Source organism: Meles meles, chromosome 3, assembly GCF_922984935.1.
Source record: "Meles meles chromosome 3, mMelMel3.1 paternal haplotype, whole genome shotgun sequence".
In the NCBI taxonomy this organism is placed as follows: Eukaryota; Metazoa; Chordata; class Mammalia; order Carnivora; family Mustelidae; genus Meles; species Meles meles.
In genome coordinates this window covers 76,822,910-76,841,190 of record NC_060068.1, presented here as the reverse complement: position 1 = coordinate 76,841,190, position 18,281 = coordinate 76,822,910, and the positions used below count along the sequence as shown (strand labels likewise).

At 41.9% G+C, this 18,281-nt stretch overlaps 1 protein-coding gene across 4 annotated transcripts in view; it reads right to left on the bottom strand.

Moving 5' to 3' along the window:
- ACOT12 (acyl-CoA thioesterase 12) overlaps positions 1-18,281 on the bottom strand; it is a 52,475-nt gene that overhangs the window by 7,016 nt on the left and 27,178 nt on the right. For 3 of the 4 annotated variants that reach the window (XM_045998971.1, XM_045998970.1, XM_045998973.1), the window contains 9 exons: positions 14,384-14,540; positions 12,486-12,605; positions 11,484-11,634; positions 10,774-10,829; positions 10,402-10,465; positions 9,437-9,520; positions 4,227-4,360; positions 1,550-1,678; positions 195-321 (listed from right to left, as the gene is read on the bottom strand). In XM_045998971.1, the coding sequence (XP_045854927.1) occupies positions 195-321; positions 1,550-1,678; positions 4,227-4,360; positions 9,437-9,520; positions 10,402-10,465; positions 10,774-10,829; positions 11,484-11,634; positions 12,486-12,605; positions 14,384-14,540 (1,022 nt within the window). The remainder of the gene's footprint in view (positions 1-194; positions 322-1,549; positions 1,679-4,226; positions 4,361-9,436; positions 9,521-10,401; positions 10,466-10,773; positions 10,830-11,483; positions 11,635-12,485; positions 12,606-14,383; positions 14,541-18,281) is intronic. The other variant, XM_045998972.1, reaches the window with a different exon arrangement.

Here is an 18,281-nt window from a genome sequence, read left to right as displayed (position 1 = left end):
GAATCCTGTTGGTATAGGGGAGGCTATGGTCCTGATCTTCTGGGGATGTTCTGGAATGGAACTAAAAGGATGACCTCAGGACTCTCCTGATGTGGACACACATTACAGAATTATACTTAACTAAGAAATGTGGGTAAAAGATTTCTCTGTATCTGTAGGAGCAAATTAACGTGCAGATGTTTCATCCAACTTACGGTGCAGGAACTGCTGTTGATCGCATGGATGAGAAATCCCGCACAGATGATTTCACTTCTGATGTACTGTGGAGAAGGTGGGACTGATGGTAGAATAACGGATTTCACTGCCACCATGTAACTGTCACTGAAAAATGAAAGGACATTCTCTAAGTTAATGTGAGAAATGAAGGATACTTGTTCGAAAACAAATTCCTTCAGTTAATTCCACTTACTTATGCAGGTAGAAGTGCAACTATGGAGAGCCCTCCCCTGGATGAGGGGTCTAGAATACCTTCTCTATGGCCACCTTCAAGTGTAAGGAAGGGTAATAAGGGCCATAGGTGTTGTCTGCTTAAGAATTAGTTACACTTTGCATAACTCAACAAAGCTGGAGTCAAGTTCTAAGCATGTTTTGTTATGCCCTAATGGGTTGTAAGGACCACCCTTAACAAATGTTAACATTTTGCTGTGTATCCCTCCAGACATTTTTATAACATATATATAACATATATATAACACTGACATAAGCAAATTTATATACAGATTTTTGAATAAATACATTTTATAAATATCAGTCTATAATTTGATTTTTTGCCTACCAGTAAATCTTTGGAGATACTTCTGAATCAGTGCCTCTATAGCTACTTCATCCTTTTTAATGATGGCACAGTACTCTGCAGTATGGCTCTACCATAATTTATAAGACGGACCTTCAGTTTATTTCTCTACCTTTTGTCAAATAAATAAATACAGTGATATTACAATGAATGTCCATGTGTGTTCATCTACACACATGGGTGTGATTTATTTCCACAGGCCAGCTTTGACATTGGAAATTATGCCGGCCAGTCCAGGTGTAGCCCTTAAATGTCCGAGAAGCTTCTACTGCTTATTTCTTTGAATTCTCAGGACACTTCTTAGAGCACAGACACCATGCCCAGAGAAGTCCAATGCCCACAGAGAAGTCAGGAACAAGAACTCTAGTGAACAACCCTAGCTGGCAGCCAGACCTTTTAAGTGTCTAGCATAATTGAGCCTTTGTAAGTTCTAAACTGCTCCTGATGTTTCATTTGGCAGTCACTGCATTTTTACTGATAATGGAATATTCTAAAGGTTTGCTAACTATCAAAGTGACGTGTGCATACAGCAAAAGGAAAAGGAACTGCTTCGGGAATAGTGCATGGTACTTTGCCCACAGGCGGTATTTAATAGATGACTTTTAAAAATAACTAAAGATCCATCTAGAAGAAATTCAGATGAACCTCATTCAAGACCAGAAATGCCAATATTGCCTTCCTTATTTTCATATCAACTATTTCATTCTACTCTCTTCTACAAAACATTACTACAGCACTTGCGTTGCTTATACTCACCCATCTTTGAGAGGCCTTCTTCGTGATACAAGTACTACCAAGTCTTTGGGTTTGTCACCATTCACTACAGGACAAGTGATATAATATATCTGATCAGCTTCGCTCACCCAATCTATGACTTCACAGGACCTGTGTAAATACAACAGTGAAGGAAAGGCTACACTTTCCCACCTGCTATGAATAAGGCATTCACTTCTTCTGTTTGTTTGCAGAACTACATTACTGAGGCCTACACTCACTCTTCTATTCACATCACCATCCTGCCAAAGCCAGCATTATTTCTCAAGGTCTGTCTTTAGAAAGCTGTTTGATCTGCAGGAATAATAACGCATGTGATGGACAGAATGGTGGCCGTATGATTCTAAGGTCACTGCCCTCCACACTTTGGAGAAAGGCATTTATAGTTGTTTTCCACAAAATTATTTCTGAATAATAATAACATCTGAAGAGTAGTGAATTATATGGGCAGTCATCAAAGAAGGACTGTTAGATAACGGACTGTTAGATAAAAGGTATCCTGGAAAGAGCACCAAGTTCAGAGTCAAACAACCTGTCTTTGAATCCCAAATGTACACTTCCTATCTACGTTATGTTAAGCAAGTCACTTTATTTTTTTTTCATTTGTAAAATAAACAATAACTATGGGGTTATGGTGCAGATTAAATGAAAACACCTGGCACAGTACTGAATTAAGGCAGGTACACAAGACAAGTAAGTTGAATTAGAATTCATTCATTCACTCATCCATTCAAGTTCACTTTGGAAAGTCAGGTGACCTAGAAATTAGAAAACAGTGCAAGAAACATATGAAATGAATTAACACCAAAGTTTAACCATTGTGCCTGACAAAAGCTTTGTACTTATAGTACCTGCAAATATTGATGGAAGAAAACTGCAAAGTGTTTCCTCTTCTTTCAGAGTCTTTTATTATGATGGCACCAACCATGATGTATTATTTTGGCCTCTATGCAAATGTAACCCATGACCCCAGAGGTATTTCACTTTAGTGATATTAAATTGTCTATTGCAGGGGCACCTGGGTGGCTCAGTCGGTTAAGCTATTGCCTTCGGCTCAGGTCATGATCCTGGAGTCCTGGGATTGAGTCCCACATCAGGCTCCCTGCTCTGCAGGGAGTCTGCTTCTCCCTCTGACCTCTGACCCTCCCCCTTCTCATGCTCTCTGTCTCTCTCAAATAAATAAATAAAAACTTTTAAAATAAATTTTATTTTAATAAATAAATCAAAATCTTTTTGAAAAATTGTCTATAGGGGCACCTGGGAGGCTCAGCGGGTTAAAGCCTCTACCTTCGGCTCAGGTCATGATCCCAGGGTCCCGGGATCGAGCCCCACATTGGGCTCTCTGCTCAGCAGGGAGCCTGCCTCCCCCTCTCTCTCTGCCTGCCTCTCTGCCTACTTGTGTTCTCTGTCAAATAAATAAATAAAATCTTTAAAAAAATTGTCTATTGCAGGGTATCAATCATAATCAATGAAACAGGGAGCCTGATGCAGGACTTGATCCTGGGACTCCAAGATCCCGACCCGAGCCTCAAAGGCTGACACTCAAACGACTGAGCCACCTGGGTGCCCAAGTTTAGTCTATTTAAAGATGAGCCTCTACCTCATCAAGATTAGGAAGTAAACGGTAATGCTTGATATAACAGGAAGCCCATCTCACCGATCCCCTTCTTTTAGCAAGACACCCAGTGAGGGCCCAGGTGCCATGGCCCCGGAGCTGGGGCTCCTCGGAGGAGGAAGGGGCATGGCTTGAGTGCAATCAGACCCAGCCGGTGCAGGTGGCAAAGTGCACAGCCTGTACTCCAGAAAAGAGGTGAAAGTGGCCGAGACTGGATTGGGTTGCAGGAGTCAGGAAGTAACAGCAGGAAGAGATGTAGGCTGACAGGAGTGGGCCCTGATCAGACAGGAAAAGCAGGAAAGAATGCCTCTGACTTCGGTATCATCCAGCTGCCCCTCAGCTTCAAACCAGGGAATGCTACTTCACAGAAAAAAGGAGGAACCACTCCTCAAATACCAAGAGAGGGAGGTGGGAAGGACAATTTTGACAAACACTTCCTCGAGGGCAACAAAAGTGTATATTAAAGTACAAGGGTGTGCAATTCAGAGCCTGATGGATCTGGGTTCCAATTCAGGTTCGGTTGCTTAAGGAAAGCAATCTTGGCAAGCCCCAGAACTCTCTCTTGTTCAGTGGAAATCATACCAAGTGTGGCGTTGTTGGCAGGATGACGCCAGATGTGGGTAAAGCATGTCAACTCGATAGAAATGATAAATAAATGACTAAAATAATTTTTGTTCTTTCTCAGTAGCATGGGATGCAGTTTTCAGTGCAGTGCAAGTTTTAAAACATACTCTTTAACTTAGAAACAATGGGTCCTATGTGGGGCAATGGAAATGGATTGCAGTATGGAGGCCGCCCTTTACATGATGTCATTGAAGAAAATATTTTTTTTTAAATATTTTATTTTATTTGACAGAGAGAGAGATCACAAGTAGGCAGAGAGGCAGGCAGAGAGAGAGGGAGAAACAGGCTCCCCACTGAGCAGAGAGCCCGATGCGGGGCTCGATCCCAGGACCCTGAGATCATGACCTGAGCCGAAGGCAGAGACTTAAACCGCTGAGCCACCCAGGCGCCCCTGAAGAAAATATTTTAAATAATTCTTACACGTAATGGGGGTCCCACAAAGGTCTCTTGGTAAAGTCAGACAAGAGATGATAAGTCACATGTGCTGGTCTTTCCACGTGCTTTTCAACCCAAACAGATAAAATGTCATGCTCTTCCAGGGTATATATTTTTATCTAAAAGACAGTAACAAGACAAAAACAAATTATAAGAGAAAAATGGATATTTCGACTTTAAAAACCACACAGAGTCATACATTGATTGTACCATCTAAGGCATCTTGACACCTGAATAACTAATGAAGCCAGACACTGGCAATGTTACTTCAAACACTTGGGTGTCTAGAACTTGGACCAGGACGTTGTCCTCTGCGTCCTCTAAATAATATGGGACTTGGGTTATTTAATTATTGTGCAACAAGGTTTCTCTTGAAAAATAAAATATGTAAGCCTTTCTCTTTTTATCTCTCTGTGATGTTTCCCTGCCTCTACCCAGCAACACCAGAGAAACAGCATTAGGCTGATAGGCAAGTCAATGCTTCGCCTCCCTCCAGGACCTCGGACACTTTCCTAGGATGTCAAGCATGCCAAGGGGACCCAGGAAGCAAGCCGCCGCCTCCAGAACCAACTCAACCTTCCAAAAGGGTTGCCGAAGCACCACACTTCTTCAGCACAAAGTGTTCCTTCATTTGCGAATCACAAGGGCCCATCCTCCTGAGAGGCCAGTTCCTGGGTTTCTAATGTTGTTATTCCTTAGATAAGAGGACGCCTGTCTTGGGAGCCATTTGACATAAACAATAACGTATCCCCTATTACTCCAAACTCTGCTGCTATTGCACTTTTGCTAATAATCAGAGATATGTGCTCGGCTAAGAACACATTTCTATCCTGTCCCTCTTCTCCATCTCTTTCAGGGTGCTTTGAAGTTCGTGTCGAAATGTGCCATCTTATAATCATCGCCATGGCAACAAGCTGTGAGAAGACAAACAAACAGAGGGTTAAGACTTCACTGCAGGAATCAAGCAGATGGACAAGTCAGGCTGTGAGGAAGAAAACCTTTATTTAAACATAAACATCTTCAAGAGGAGAAGGAAGAAATAAGAAATTCACTAAAGGCAGCCTAGAAAGAAAAGGAGTGGCTATCTTTTTACACCATTCTACCTTCCCGATTGACCTCTGTGCCAAGACTGTCTTTAAACTAAGCACAAAAGGAGGACATGTCCTGGGCTGTGGACATGTATCAAACAGAAAACCATGAATGGGGCTCAGCTGGTGGCAGACACTCACCCCCAGCACAGCCATGCCTACCTTTACTCCCCTGTACAGCAGGAGTAAAAGGAGGCTCCCTGCTGTAAATCCTGAAGCCATCTTCTCAGAACTTCGAGGCCGTGTGGCCCTAAGTCTGGGGTTCTGTAGTCTCAGAGGAGGTAAGGGCAGGTGGCCTGGGTGAATTCCTTACCTTCTATCCAGGCCTTGGGGCAGCCATGATCTACACTACTGGAATCAGGGTGGAGAGGGATGGAATCTAGGGCTGAAGCACTCACTAAGGGCTGAAGTGGGTCTCCTCAAATGCCTATGTTTCAGGTTTCTGCGTACTTCAGAATGCGACCTTATTTGGAAAGAGGGTCACTGCAGATGTGATTAGTTAAGATGAGGTTAAAGTGTAAGAGGGTGGGCCCCAATCCAGTAAAACTAATATTCTGACGAAAAGGAAATCTGGAGGCAGATGTGCACCCTGGGAGGACACCATATGAAGATGAAGGCAGAAATCAGGTGACACATTGACAAGGCAAGGTCTGCCAGAGATTGCCTGCAGAGCAGCAGCAGCAAGAGGAGAGGCCTAGCACAGCCTTTCCCACTTCAAGAAGAATCAAGCCTACCAACACCTCGATCTCAGACATCCAGCTTCCGTGACTATGGACAATACCTCTCTGTGGTTTAAGCCACCTGGTTTGTGGTACTGTTACAGCAGCTCTAGGAAACTGTCACAGCATTGTCCCGGGAAGCTGCTTCCCGGGTTGTAGACACAACGTTTCCTGCTTCCCGAAGCCACAGTGAACCCCAAGCTGAGTAGCCACCATGAACCTCTGCCCTCACAGAGCTCACTAAACCTATCCAGGACGTCATTGGACGAGTGAATGGGATCTCGATCCTTCTTCCAGAAGGTGAAGGTAGCAGAAAGTCCTCCTCATCGCTGTGCCGTGAGAATCAGCGGCACCGATGTGGGCAAAGCCGACAAGGAGGGTGGTGGTCGGTGCTGATCTCTTTAAACCCTAGTATTTTAGAAAAGCCAACTTCCGCTGAGTGAAAAAAAATTCTCCAAGACCAACTCTTCAAGAGAACATATTCTCTTTCACGCTCAGAAGAACACAGGTTAAATTCCATCTGTAACCAACTCAAACATTTTTATCACTTGATGCCTGGCGAATTTTATTCTATGAAATGAAGCTTAAAATGAGTAAGCTTGCAATTTCTAACAATTCATAATGATACTGCTTTTTTCATTCTAATAAGATTCTGTTTAATGGATTTGGATATCTTCTACAAACAGCTGAAGAGAAAAGGATCTAATCTTAGAATTTTATGCTATCTGTTTTATATTCTCTGTTGTTATTGAGACAATATTATGGGAAGGAAGACAAAATCATTTTATACAGAGACCTGGGTGGAGAGGGGAGGCTAACCTTCCTAGGAGGTGCCTAGGGAATGACCCCAAGGGCTCAGGGGAAGAGAACTGGACAGCTGGGGCTCTGGGACCAGCTCCTCCCCAGCTTCAGTGAGAATAGTGTCCTCCGGTCTGTTTCCTGCGCTGGGTTTTGTTCCGTGGAAAAGTTTTCAAGCAGTCCTTGCCATTCTGGCTCTCATCGTCATCACTCTGTCAAGTCAGTCTCCTGCCCATGCTGATTCCTACCCTGAGGATTTGCCTGGAGCTGCTCACTTCCCAGACAGCCCCTTCCGCGCTCCAGCATCTATATAAGCTGTCTGCAAGGAGGAAAGAATCAGCCCCTCTCCAAAATTCTTTCTAAATATCTGTCTTGCTTTACTTTGGGCTGCCTAAGAGATGACCTTAATGATTTAAATACTACAAATGTTCAATTGTTCATAAGCTACCTGAAAATCATTTTTCTGCTGTTGCATGGGTATGTGTGATGTTGCCAAAATAGTCTACAAGCTCCTTTAGGGTGAGGGTGCTCCCTGTATTACTTTTGCATTATTACTATTACCCTGTTTTACCTTGCATTATTACTATTAATTCCATCACTCTACATAGAAATATGAGTTACAAGTATAAGTATTACCCAATTTAATTACAAATGCCAGAAATCATAGACTTTTGACATTTAACTAATTTGTATCAACAACAAGTATAGTTTTTTTTTTCTTTTTTCTTTTCTTTTCTTTTTTTTTTTTTTTTTTTGGTGGGCAGCAAAGCAAGATGTATTGAGCGACAGCAAAGTGATAGTACAAAGTTCCACAGGAGGGAGGGGACCTGAGAGAGTTGCCCAACAATAAGTGTGGATTTTAAAACCTGGAATAAGTATGATTCACAACAGACAGCGTAAGAATCATTCAATGAAAAGATGATAGAAAAAAGAGAGCTGTATTTTAAAATCAAAACAATGTAAAAGTTTTAAAAAGTAACAGAGAAAAGGATAGCCTAGAAAGGGAAAAAAATCCAAGTTTTATCATAAATATAATTTAAAGCACTGGAGGGCTTCAAATTCAACAGAAATGATGTAAGAATGTTGCTTTAACTATATCATACCTCCTAATAAGTATCTGTACAAAAATTAAGAATTAAAGATTGATGGCTCTTCTTAGACACTAACAAATGCAGCATTTTTTTTTTTTGTTTAGGTTTATTTTGGCCCCAAACTCCCAAAGAACTGAAGTTTTTATATATTATACGGCTTCACAAAACATGCTGTCTTCCTTCTTTCCAGATGCAAATCTGCCCTTTCCAATGCTGCTTAGAAGCCAGCAAGAAGCAGATCAGAATTCTTAGAAGCCAGAAGCAGATTTCATACTAGTAAAAGAAAACAAAGTCTTGAAGCATCTTTTATGTGGGATAAAGAGAAAAAGAGCATTTTATAACACGAAGCCTATGTTTCTGCATTACTGAATTAGGCATGCATGGAAACAGAAGTGGATTCAAAGAGGGTAAAGAGAGATCTTGAAAGGACTCAGAAGTGAAGACAAAGACACAATAAAAGCCCACAACCCAGAACAAAACACTGGCAAGAGGTCAGAGTTGAAAAGAATCAGTGAAGTCGTATCTGAGTTTGCTTCAATTTTAAGGTAAGTGATCATGTCATTTATTGTCCAGACTGGGGCATGGAGGCTTTATTAGTAATTACGATAAGACAACTGATGATGATGGACAAATCACTAATTAAGACGGGACAACCAGGACTGTCCCAGGAAATCAGACCTATGGTCACCCCATTGTAGAGGCTGTTGCTTCCCTAAAAAAACCGGTACACACTGGATGTGAGCATGGAGAGCTGGCATGACTGAGCCCCTCCCAGGTGTGATCTGGGACTGCTGCGATCTGGGACTATCTATGCTGGTGACCTTACAGTCTAGTTAGCGTGGGCACCACCTGCCACGGGTCTCCTAACATACCTCTGAAATTTGATAAAATCAGAACCAAAATAATACATGTGCATTTAAGTTTGATGATCCACAAAGCAGTGTAAAAAAGTGCAAAGAAGTCAAGATGAGGCTTCTTTCTTATGAAGTTCATCATCTAGGTAGGGGGAAAGACCATGAGTTAAAAAGTTAAATTACTATGTAAGACCTCAACATCAATTCAGCATAGCTGTGGACACAATGCCACAAGACGGTGCATAATTAACTGACAAATTCACTCTGAAGAAGTAATTTTGCTAAGAGGGTTCCTACCAGGGGAGTTCTGCAGTCAGGGGTGACAGAAGTAGCTTCATGCAGAAGCATTTTGTCCCGGGGCTTAAAGACCAGTTAGGATGGGGGCTGATGGTGCAGAGAGGGAGAGAGAAGTGGAGTTCTCTAAGAACTAAGATCAGAGGTAGGAATGTGGGGGACCCACCAAAGGACCCCAAATCCACCAGCATGGAGGACTAGAGACAGAGCTGGAAAGATATTTGGCTTTTAGAAAAAGTCTCCCAGAAGACTTTCTTAGAAGCAGCAGCGGGAGCAGCAGAAATACCACCACCATGACCACTCTCATTTGTGAGGGACAGCGGGCTGTGCGTATACCCAGATGCCTCCTACCTTTTCCACCGCACTGGTAACCTCCCAACCACTTCTGGCTGCCAGATTCTTGAGGCCCTCCACATTGGCATTGCTCAAGGCTCCCTAAAATACAAATATTGTAAAAGCTGAGAGTTCAACCCACAGATACGGGACCAAAGAGTTTCTTTCTTTTTTTTAATTTTATTTAAAATTTAAATTTTTAAATTTAATTTAAATTAAGAGAGAGACGGCACAAGTAGGGGGAGCAGCAGGCAGAGGGAGAAGCAGACTCCCTGCTGAGCAGGGAGCCCGAAGCAGGACTTGATCCCAGGACCCTGGGATCATGACCCGAGACAAAGGCTGATGCTTAAACGACTGAGCCATCCAGGCATCTGGTGATCAAATAGCTTCTGCTTTGAAAATGGGAAATGTTAGAGCCAAAGGGGTAATGCTGAGCTTAGAACTAAGCTATAGGTAACATAATTTCTGTCTCCCAACTCTTAATTCAGAATTCAGACAAAATAACACAAGGCCTGCATGCTTTGCAAATTAGTGTCCGTCACATCAATGGGTGTCCGGAGGAAAGATGACATTACCTTTCAATATGACTTGGAATCAACATGTAATCAGTAAATTTGTATTTCCCTTTCTATTTTATGGTCAAAAACTTTAAAAATGTCCAATACTTTGTTGTTGTATCATAGAAATGCAAGCTGGAAGGCATGTCATTCAGCACAAATCACTGAGAAGCCAGATGCCAGGGTCACGCTGCCTGAATGCATCCGATGACAGAGCCTTCGGGGTCTGTGCTTTGGAAACCGCTTACTGATTGGTTTTATTTTGTTTTGAAAGGACTGGTTGATATAATGCTCCTTTTCCTCTAACCTGTGCAGGCACAACCTGATCAGTTAAACATGGGATCTGTCATTTTTATAATGATGCCATCTTCCATTTTATAATGATTTGATTCTTACACAAAGAGCTCCCAATAATAACACCGTTACCTGGTTGCTTATGTCCCAGTGTACACAAAGTGACACCTCTTCTTTGTGGGAAATAACATATTTTCTGGAAAAAAAAAGAAAATGGTAAGTAACATGTTATAATGTTTAATAATAAGTAAGTTTTCTTCCCTGCATGCAGCACACAACAGTAACCATGACACTTTCTTGGGCGGGTATCAGCAGTTTTAAAAGCTGCTTTTAGTAGTGGAACAATCAGGAAGAACAATTTCCGTCACAGTTAGCCTCCAGCCAGGAAACATCAGACTTCTCGTTTGACATTATGTGGGAACACAGACTCAGAGAGGAGCCCTTCATTATATAATTTGCTAGATAAGAGATGATAGTATAAAATCCTTACATCCACATCCTTACCTGCCGAGGCGAATTCTCTTGCGTGCAATAGCTCCACGATACCGTCTAAAATCTTCCTTTTATAAAAGACAAAGGAAAATCAATAAATTTCTAATATTTTAGTGCTGTAGTCCTTAAGTCTCTCTCTCCTAACTCCATTGAAAGGGCTAGCTGGGACACACAGTCTCTGTGCGAACTGTCCTCATCACCCTCAAAGGGCAGGGGCATGGGTAAAAACACAATCATGACAGCCCTGTTCTCTCCTTTTTTAAAGCGGCGGCTGTTATCATTTCTGTTCCCGAAATGACACCTATGTCTCACTGCAGAGTTTGTAGAAAAGGTGAGAGTTGGTACCAAGGGGAAGATAGAGTTCCCCTGGGCGCAGGGCAGCACAGAGAATTGGATGCAAAGCGGTGGGAGAAGATGGTCAGAAGTACAACCCAGAAGATGATACACCGCCCACAGCAGCACACGACTGAGCAGAGGTGAGGACTCCAGGGCCCCTGTCATTCCAACAAATGATCGGAGTGACTTGGGGAAGAAAAAGAAGAAGAAAGAAAAGAAAAAGTCCATTTTACTTTGTGATGTAGAAAGGGAAAAAAAAAAAATCCAAAGAGGAGTAGCCTTGAAAGCTGTTACTGGTGTGCGGGGATTCTGGGTGGAGCTCTGGACCCACCACTTCCCCCCCAGGAAGTGATCTGATTACTGAAACTCACGCGCTAATAACTGACCTCTGACATGGGTTTGATTCTGGGAAATGTGACCAGTTCTTCCTTATCATCGACAGCATTGTAAATGAGAAAAGCACTGTTGATGTGCCGGCCTTGGCCCTCAGACCACTCCTGACAGTCAAAGGCTTCCACACGCACTCCCACTTCCACACTGCAGAGGGCGACACAGGGCAGTGGGCTGAGAACCCGAGAGAGCCAGGCCTCTGCTGCCCGCGGCCACCACCACTACTCTCTCTCAAGTGAGGAAAAGAATGATGGCCTTGGGCTCACAGATCTATGCAACTGTTAAAATCCTCTTCATCGGGCCTATGGATCTGATGTCGTAGCCCCTGGTAGCATTTCTGCTTGACTTTCCCACCATCAAGTGGGAAAAAGGTCGGTTAGGACTTTATACACATTCATGAATATATTTTGGTAAAGCGATGTGGCAGGGAATTAATTGGGCCATAGTCAAGTTTTCTCCCCTAGAAACAACTATTCTACATTAAAAAGCATCAGACACTAAAACTGGATAGGAAACATAGACACTCTTTTCCACACTTTAAAAGAAAGAATACCAAATTAAATATTTTCTTTGTGTGTCAAGAATAATAAAAATAACTAGGAAGTGGTTTGGACTTCTTGGTGATAAATAACAGGTCCGTTATGAGTCAGTTGACTATGAATCACTGGGACTCTTTCGAGAGTGAAATGAAGAGTTAATAATCATGACAGGGACATACCAAGACCATACTGGGCCGGCTGGGAGTCACCCTTATTAAGAGACAAAAACCAACCCATCACAATTTATCAAGTACAAAGGGGCTCCAAGCAGCAAAGAGGGTGAAAATGAGTGTGTACAGATGTTGATGACTGAGTGAAGTTTCAAAAACAATTAGAAGGAACATGGTTACTTTGCAGGAGTCCCTACACTCACCTCCAGATAGAAAGAAAAATAAAAAATTATTCATGTGCAAGTCTGAATTCGTTCACAGCCACCTAAGAACACTAGACAGACTTTACCAGGTCTGAAATGTATTGTTGACAATGGCATTGAAAACAAGCCGATCTCCAACAGTAGACGGTCCCCGGAACTTAAACATGTCCACGGACTTTAGAAGGGGGTGTGCCCCACAGAGGCGGCTGAGGAAAGAAAGGGGAGAGACAGAGGAGACAGTGCTCACTCTCCAAGTATTTTCATGAGCTGTTGATTTGCTTAACACATGCAATCGACCAATATTCAATGTGCTTTCTAAGTAAACGTCTCTTTTAACCCTTTTAAGAGTGGAATAAATGACGAGATGATGTACGTGGAGAGTAAGTCCGTACAAGGCCTGCAAATATTTTGGGAAAGACAGTGTCCCTGAGCTGTGGGGTCTTCACCAAGGTGCTTTGTGCTTCTGCTCTTGTGGGGACAGCCCTGCTTTTGTTGTCTTCCCTATAAAAGTCCCCCTGAGAAACAAACCAGCATCTTGGTTCTCATCTGAGGGTTCTGTTCATCTGGATAGCTTGTGATCACAATCACGGGAAGTTGTGACTCCCAGGTTAGAGGGGGACACAGGGAAGGAAATGCCAGCTTGTACGGTTCACACTAGTTCCTTCGCTTCATAGTTAACTGAATTTACTCATATAGCAAAAGACTCCTTTTTTTTTTTCCCTACAGGAAAATTATCTGGATTGCTACACAAAGCCTGAAGGGCTACCAGGTACACATTTTACAATATGTGTGTGTGTGTGTGTGTGAAATTTTGAAATATTTATAAAGTATATTTGATCTCAGAGTTACTTTGATAATTTTCTACATTTTAGATTCCCACTGTAGTCATTCAGTTACTCAAAGGAATTGTGCCAACACCGAGTGAATGCTCTGCCATAGTTAATTATACTGTAAGCCTTTACAATAGAACAGGCTCAAATACTTTATTGTCATTGAGAATGACAATCTCATTTTTAAAATGAGCTCTCTTATTTGTGCATAATTTATAAAAAGGATTTCTACAGGTTTCTAACTATTGTCATGATTATAGACATAGTCACAATAAAATTCTTTTAACTTTGGGAAAATAAGATCTTCACGATCTTCAACAGTTACAAAAATTGTTGGTAGGATAGTTCCTGTTCAAATGCATTTTCAGAATACACAAAGTTCCTTAAAGCTGCTCAGTTGCCTACATGACTCCATTAAGAATAAAATGCCTTTTGGGATACCTGGATGGCTCAGTCAGTTAAATGTCTGCCTGAGGCTCAGGTCATGATCCCAGGGTCCTGGGATCAAGCCCTGTATCAGGCTCCTGGCTCAGTTGGGGAGTCTGCTTTTCTCTCTCCCTCTCCCTCTGCCCCTCCTCCTGCTTGTGCTTGCTCTCCCTCTCTCTGTCAAATAAATAAATAAAATCTTTAAAAAAAAAAAGAACAAAATGTCTTTTTTTGAAACTGAAGAGTACTTAAAAGTTTTCTTCCAAATTTCTCTTTCTCATCTTATTTTTCAGTTAATCCTCTGGCCATAATGATTATAACCAGGAACTTCAACGATCCATCCTATTTGTAAAATGCCTTTAGAAAAGTTTGCAACTTGACTATTTTTAAATGTAAAGGCTGTCCTCTCTTTCTATTCTACATCGGGTGTGCCATAACTATCATTACAGAGTTTCAGGATTACGTGACCAACATCTACAATTCAGAATAAAGTATCAGAACAGTCATTTCATTTTTATTTTTGAACCAAGAACATAAACATTCACCTTCAAACAAAAGGACAGATTAATCGTAGGGTAAATGGGTAAATGACTTACTTTTTCTCTTTGATAAAAGGCAACACTCTTCTCTCCCTGTCTCCTTGACTATCTCCATAACAGGACTCAGACCCTTTCTAATCTCTTCCCACTGGAACCCAACCTCGTATGCCAAAGGTCAAAACCAAGAACCTTGCAGAAATAGTAGCCACGGTCTCCATCCAAGCCATAATTTGGCCACCAAATGTATTTCCATGATGGTTTGCATGGGGTGGCAGGACAAGTTCAATGCTCTGAACAGATGTGCCACTTGTGGGAACCATTCCTTCCTCTTCGTCACAGATGGGGTCTGAAAGGGAGATGTAACACGCTTACTGGTGAAGTGAACCGCACAAGCTGGGACTATGGCTGTTCCTTCCCAGCAGCACACTGAACCCGGGGGATTGTTAGAAAGATTAAATTATTCCCAAAGACTTAAATCTCCTGAGGAAATAAATGGATTTCATTCTACAGAGTGACTTTCTCCTGAATGGTGGGTACTTAAAGGGAACTGGATGAGATAACGGATCAGAAAGGCCCGTTTAGATTGTATTCCAACCTATCTTTCCAGTTCACAGGAATTTCGATTCAAAGAACAGTCACATTTAAACTTCAAGTTGTTTGGAGTGGAGGAGGGGTGGGGAGAGGCAAAAAATCTGGGGCTTGATGGAGATGTTATTATCTTGATTGTGGTGATACTTTATGGGGTACACAGGTCTCAAAACTTACCACGCCATACACTTCAAATACGAGCACGTGAATTTATGGTATGTCATTATTATTATGAATAATTATTCATAATTATTTTAAAAATTATTTATAATGATTATCATTTGTGGTACATCGATTATACCTCCATAAGGTTGTTAAAATTAAAGGAATCAGAGCTATAAAAGGCCACCAACACTGAGAATCCAGAATAGTTTGCTCCAGTATAAACTTCAGAATGGGAACGTGGCCTCCCGCAGTTACTGTTCTGCAGTAAATGCAATCACAAACAGGAAAGACACAATGAGTACTTCTCCTGTCCTTCTGCTTCCTTTGAATTGTATCTGCTCCGTTTACTGACAAATTGGTTTTTACGCTCAACAGTGGAGAACTGTTTACTCTGGCTGCAAAGTAGTAAAATGTATTCAGTTATGCTTCCTGTGTCGTCTATGACTCATCAGCTAGGCTTACGTCTGAGGTGCCATTGCTGAGGAGGATGGGGGAGGATTTACAAATCAGGGGTGCCATCCTAGTTGTGCTGCAGAAGGAGAGCAGAGCTGGCAGCCCAAGGGCACAGACTGGCCAGCTGTTGGGAACTGGGAATGGGGCCATTCTCAGCACAGTCACATGTAACTGAGAAGCCTGACTACAATGATGAACTATATCTTCTCAAGAAATTTTTAGATTTATAATTAATTGATCGTCTTTTCATTTTCCCCCCTTCATTCCACTGATCATTTCAGTCATCTACTTATAAACATGTCAGAAAGATCCTAGAACATCCTAGTATAAACGCCCAAATCCTTCTGATGAGGGAACAGAAGGCAAGCTGAGGACAAAGCAGAAGCTGACATCATGCAACCACCCCCCCACCCCCCCAAACCCCTTCAACCCCCCAACCCTCCGTCTCCCCCTCCCCCACCATGGGATATATGTGACATTCCTCAGGCACTCCTGGCTGTCTGAAAGGAAAAACAAATAGTCAACTTGTAGAGATCACAATCCTGCAAGACCTGAGTCTACCTCAGTTTACAAATGTCCTAGTGATTTACCGGGAAGAGGCTTTCGTATCAATAGCCTAACTTCCAAAGACCCATAACTCAAGCTCCTGAAGCCCTAACATCATCTTCCCCTCCATAAAATGAGGGAGGCTGAGGCAGAGGGAAATGCAAATAAAGTTAAATTTCTTCTAAAACTAAAGCTCATTGATAAGGATGTGTGATAGCAGGAATGTGACCTTCCTCCAGGAAGCTCTCAACTGTCTTACTCTTAAGTGCCTTACTAAAAGGAAAAACAACCTTAACCTGACCATGGCAAGGCCTTAGGCATCCTGTAGGTCCTCTTTGGCATGTGAAAGTTCTTTCAAACCCTCCCTTTCCTTACCTCTCCCAACCCCCCATAGTATATAATCAGACACCCCTCACAACCCCGGGACAGCAGCTCTTTCTGCCAAGGGGTCCCATCCCCATGCTTTAATAAACCACCATTTTGCACCAAAGATGTCTCAAGAATTCTTTCTTGGTCATTGACTGCAGACCCACCCCACTGAACCTCATTTATTTTCCAAAACTTCATCACTTCCCTTGGCCCTAAGCCCTTCTTTTCTCATCTGGCGTAGGCCTACCACTCCATCCCCAGTGAGCTCCATGGCCACTCCTACCACCTTACCCCCATCATGTTTTCTTTCAATCTCTCTCTTTGCTTCAGCTATGAGAACTTTTTTCAGTCCTATAACTAAGTACTATCTTCAACACCAGGACATTTGCATATGCTGTTCCCTCTGTCAGCTGCAATTCCCCTGGCCACTACCACATTCTTCCCTTTCCCTCCTATTCTCTTATGGGGAGCAGATTTTGCCACCCCAATACATGCCTCTTCAGGCTCATTGTTTTTAAGAAACTGTAGATACAAGAGAAACTCTGAAAACCCAGCAGAAGTTAAGAGGGTGGTAAGAGACATTTAGGAGTATAAGAAAAATCTCCATTTGTAAGGATGTTTCCCTTGCTGTACCAGAAAGAGGGGGATGACTCGAAATCTAGAAACTTATCAGTGGAGAAGACAATGGCTTATATCTGCGTAATAACCTTATTCTTGTTTCCTGAGCTTTTCTTGGTAACCTCCCATAACTGACCCACCACCCCCAACATCATCTTTTGTCTTTGGCTAAAGATAGTATTTAAGGTGATGGCTTCAGCCATTTCAGTGAGTTACTGTTTTTCTGGGTCTCTCCCACATATACATGGAATTTAACTTTTGTTTAATTTTCTCCTGTTAATCTGTCTCATGTCCATTTAATTCTTATATCAGCTAGAAGTAGTTTATAGGGTACAGGAAAATTTTTCCTTCTCAGTACTCTGTTGGCCCATCCCAGGCATCTTTTCTTCAGGAAAACCTTCCTAGACCCAACAGCTAATTCCCACTGTTAGGAGCCCTCACATGTATCTTTCACAGTTGGGCTTTTTTTTTTTTTTTTTTAAGATTTATTTATTTATTTGACAGACAGAGATCACAATTAGGCAGAGAGGCAGGCAGAGAGAGAGGAAGAGAAGCAGGCTCCCCGCTGAGCAGAGAGCTGGATACGGAACTTGATCCCAGGACCCTTGGGATCATGACCTGAGCAGAAGGCAGAGGCTTAACCCACTGAGCCACCCAGGCGCCCCTCACAGTTATAGCTTTATGTTTATTTGTGTGATCTTTGATTGTCTGACCCACTAGATCCTAAGCTCTTTTGTTCAGGAACTGATTTTCTTTTTAAATTCTAGTAATTTCTGAATATGGGTATTCAGTAAATATTTATTGAATGAATGTGCTGATTTATTCCACATTCATAGTCCTTGCTTTCAACAGAAACTTTCTAGGTAACAAAATGATTGTACTGATTTACATGTCTGTATGTTGTTTATTAGCGTTTATTAGCGTTCCCACTGCTCCACATTTTCACTTAGACAATACTGTAGTTGGCTCAAATTTTTCTATTTTTGTGGGTATGAAATATCTCATGTTGATTATACTTTGCATTTCCCTGATTAAGGAGGTCCAACATCTTTTCACATGTATATTAAACTTTGTTACCTCTGAAAGAAATGTCTGTATCATTTGCTTCAAATGTTACTTCTCTCCCATTCTTTTTATTCTTTCTGGAGCTTTGATCAGGTGCATGTTAGACTTCTTACTCCTTTCTCTATGTCTCCAAATCTTTCATACATTTCCCATTTCTTTGCCAATCCATCTGCATTCTAGGTAACTTGCTCAGATCTGTCTTCCAGTTACTGTCTTATCTGCAGTTTATCCATTCACTGAGTTTTATATTTAAATTATTATATATTTTTACTATATATAATTA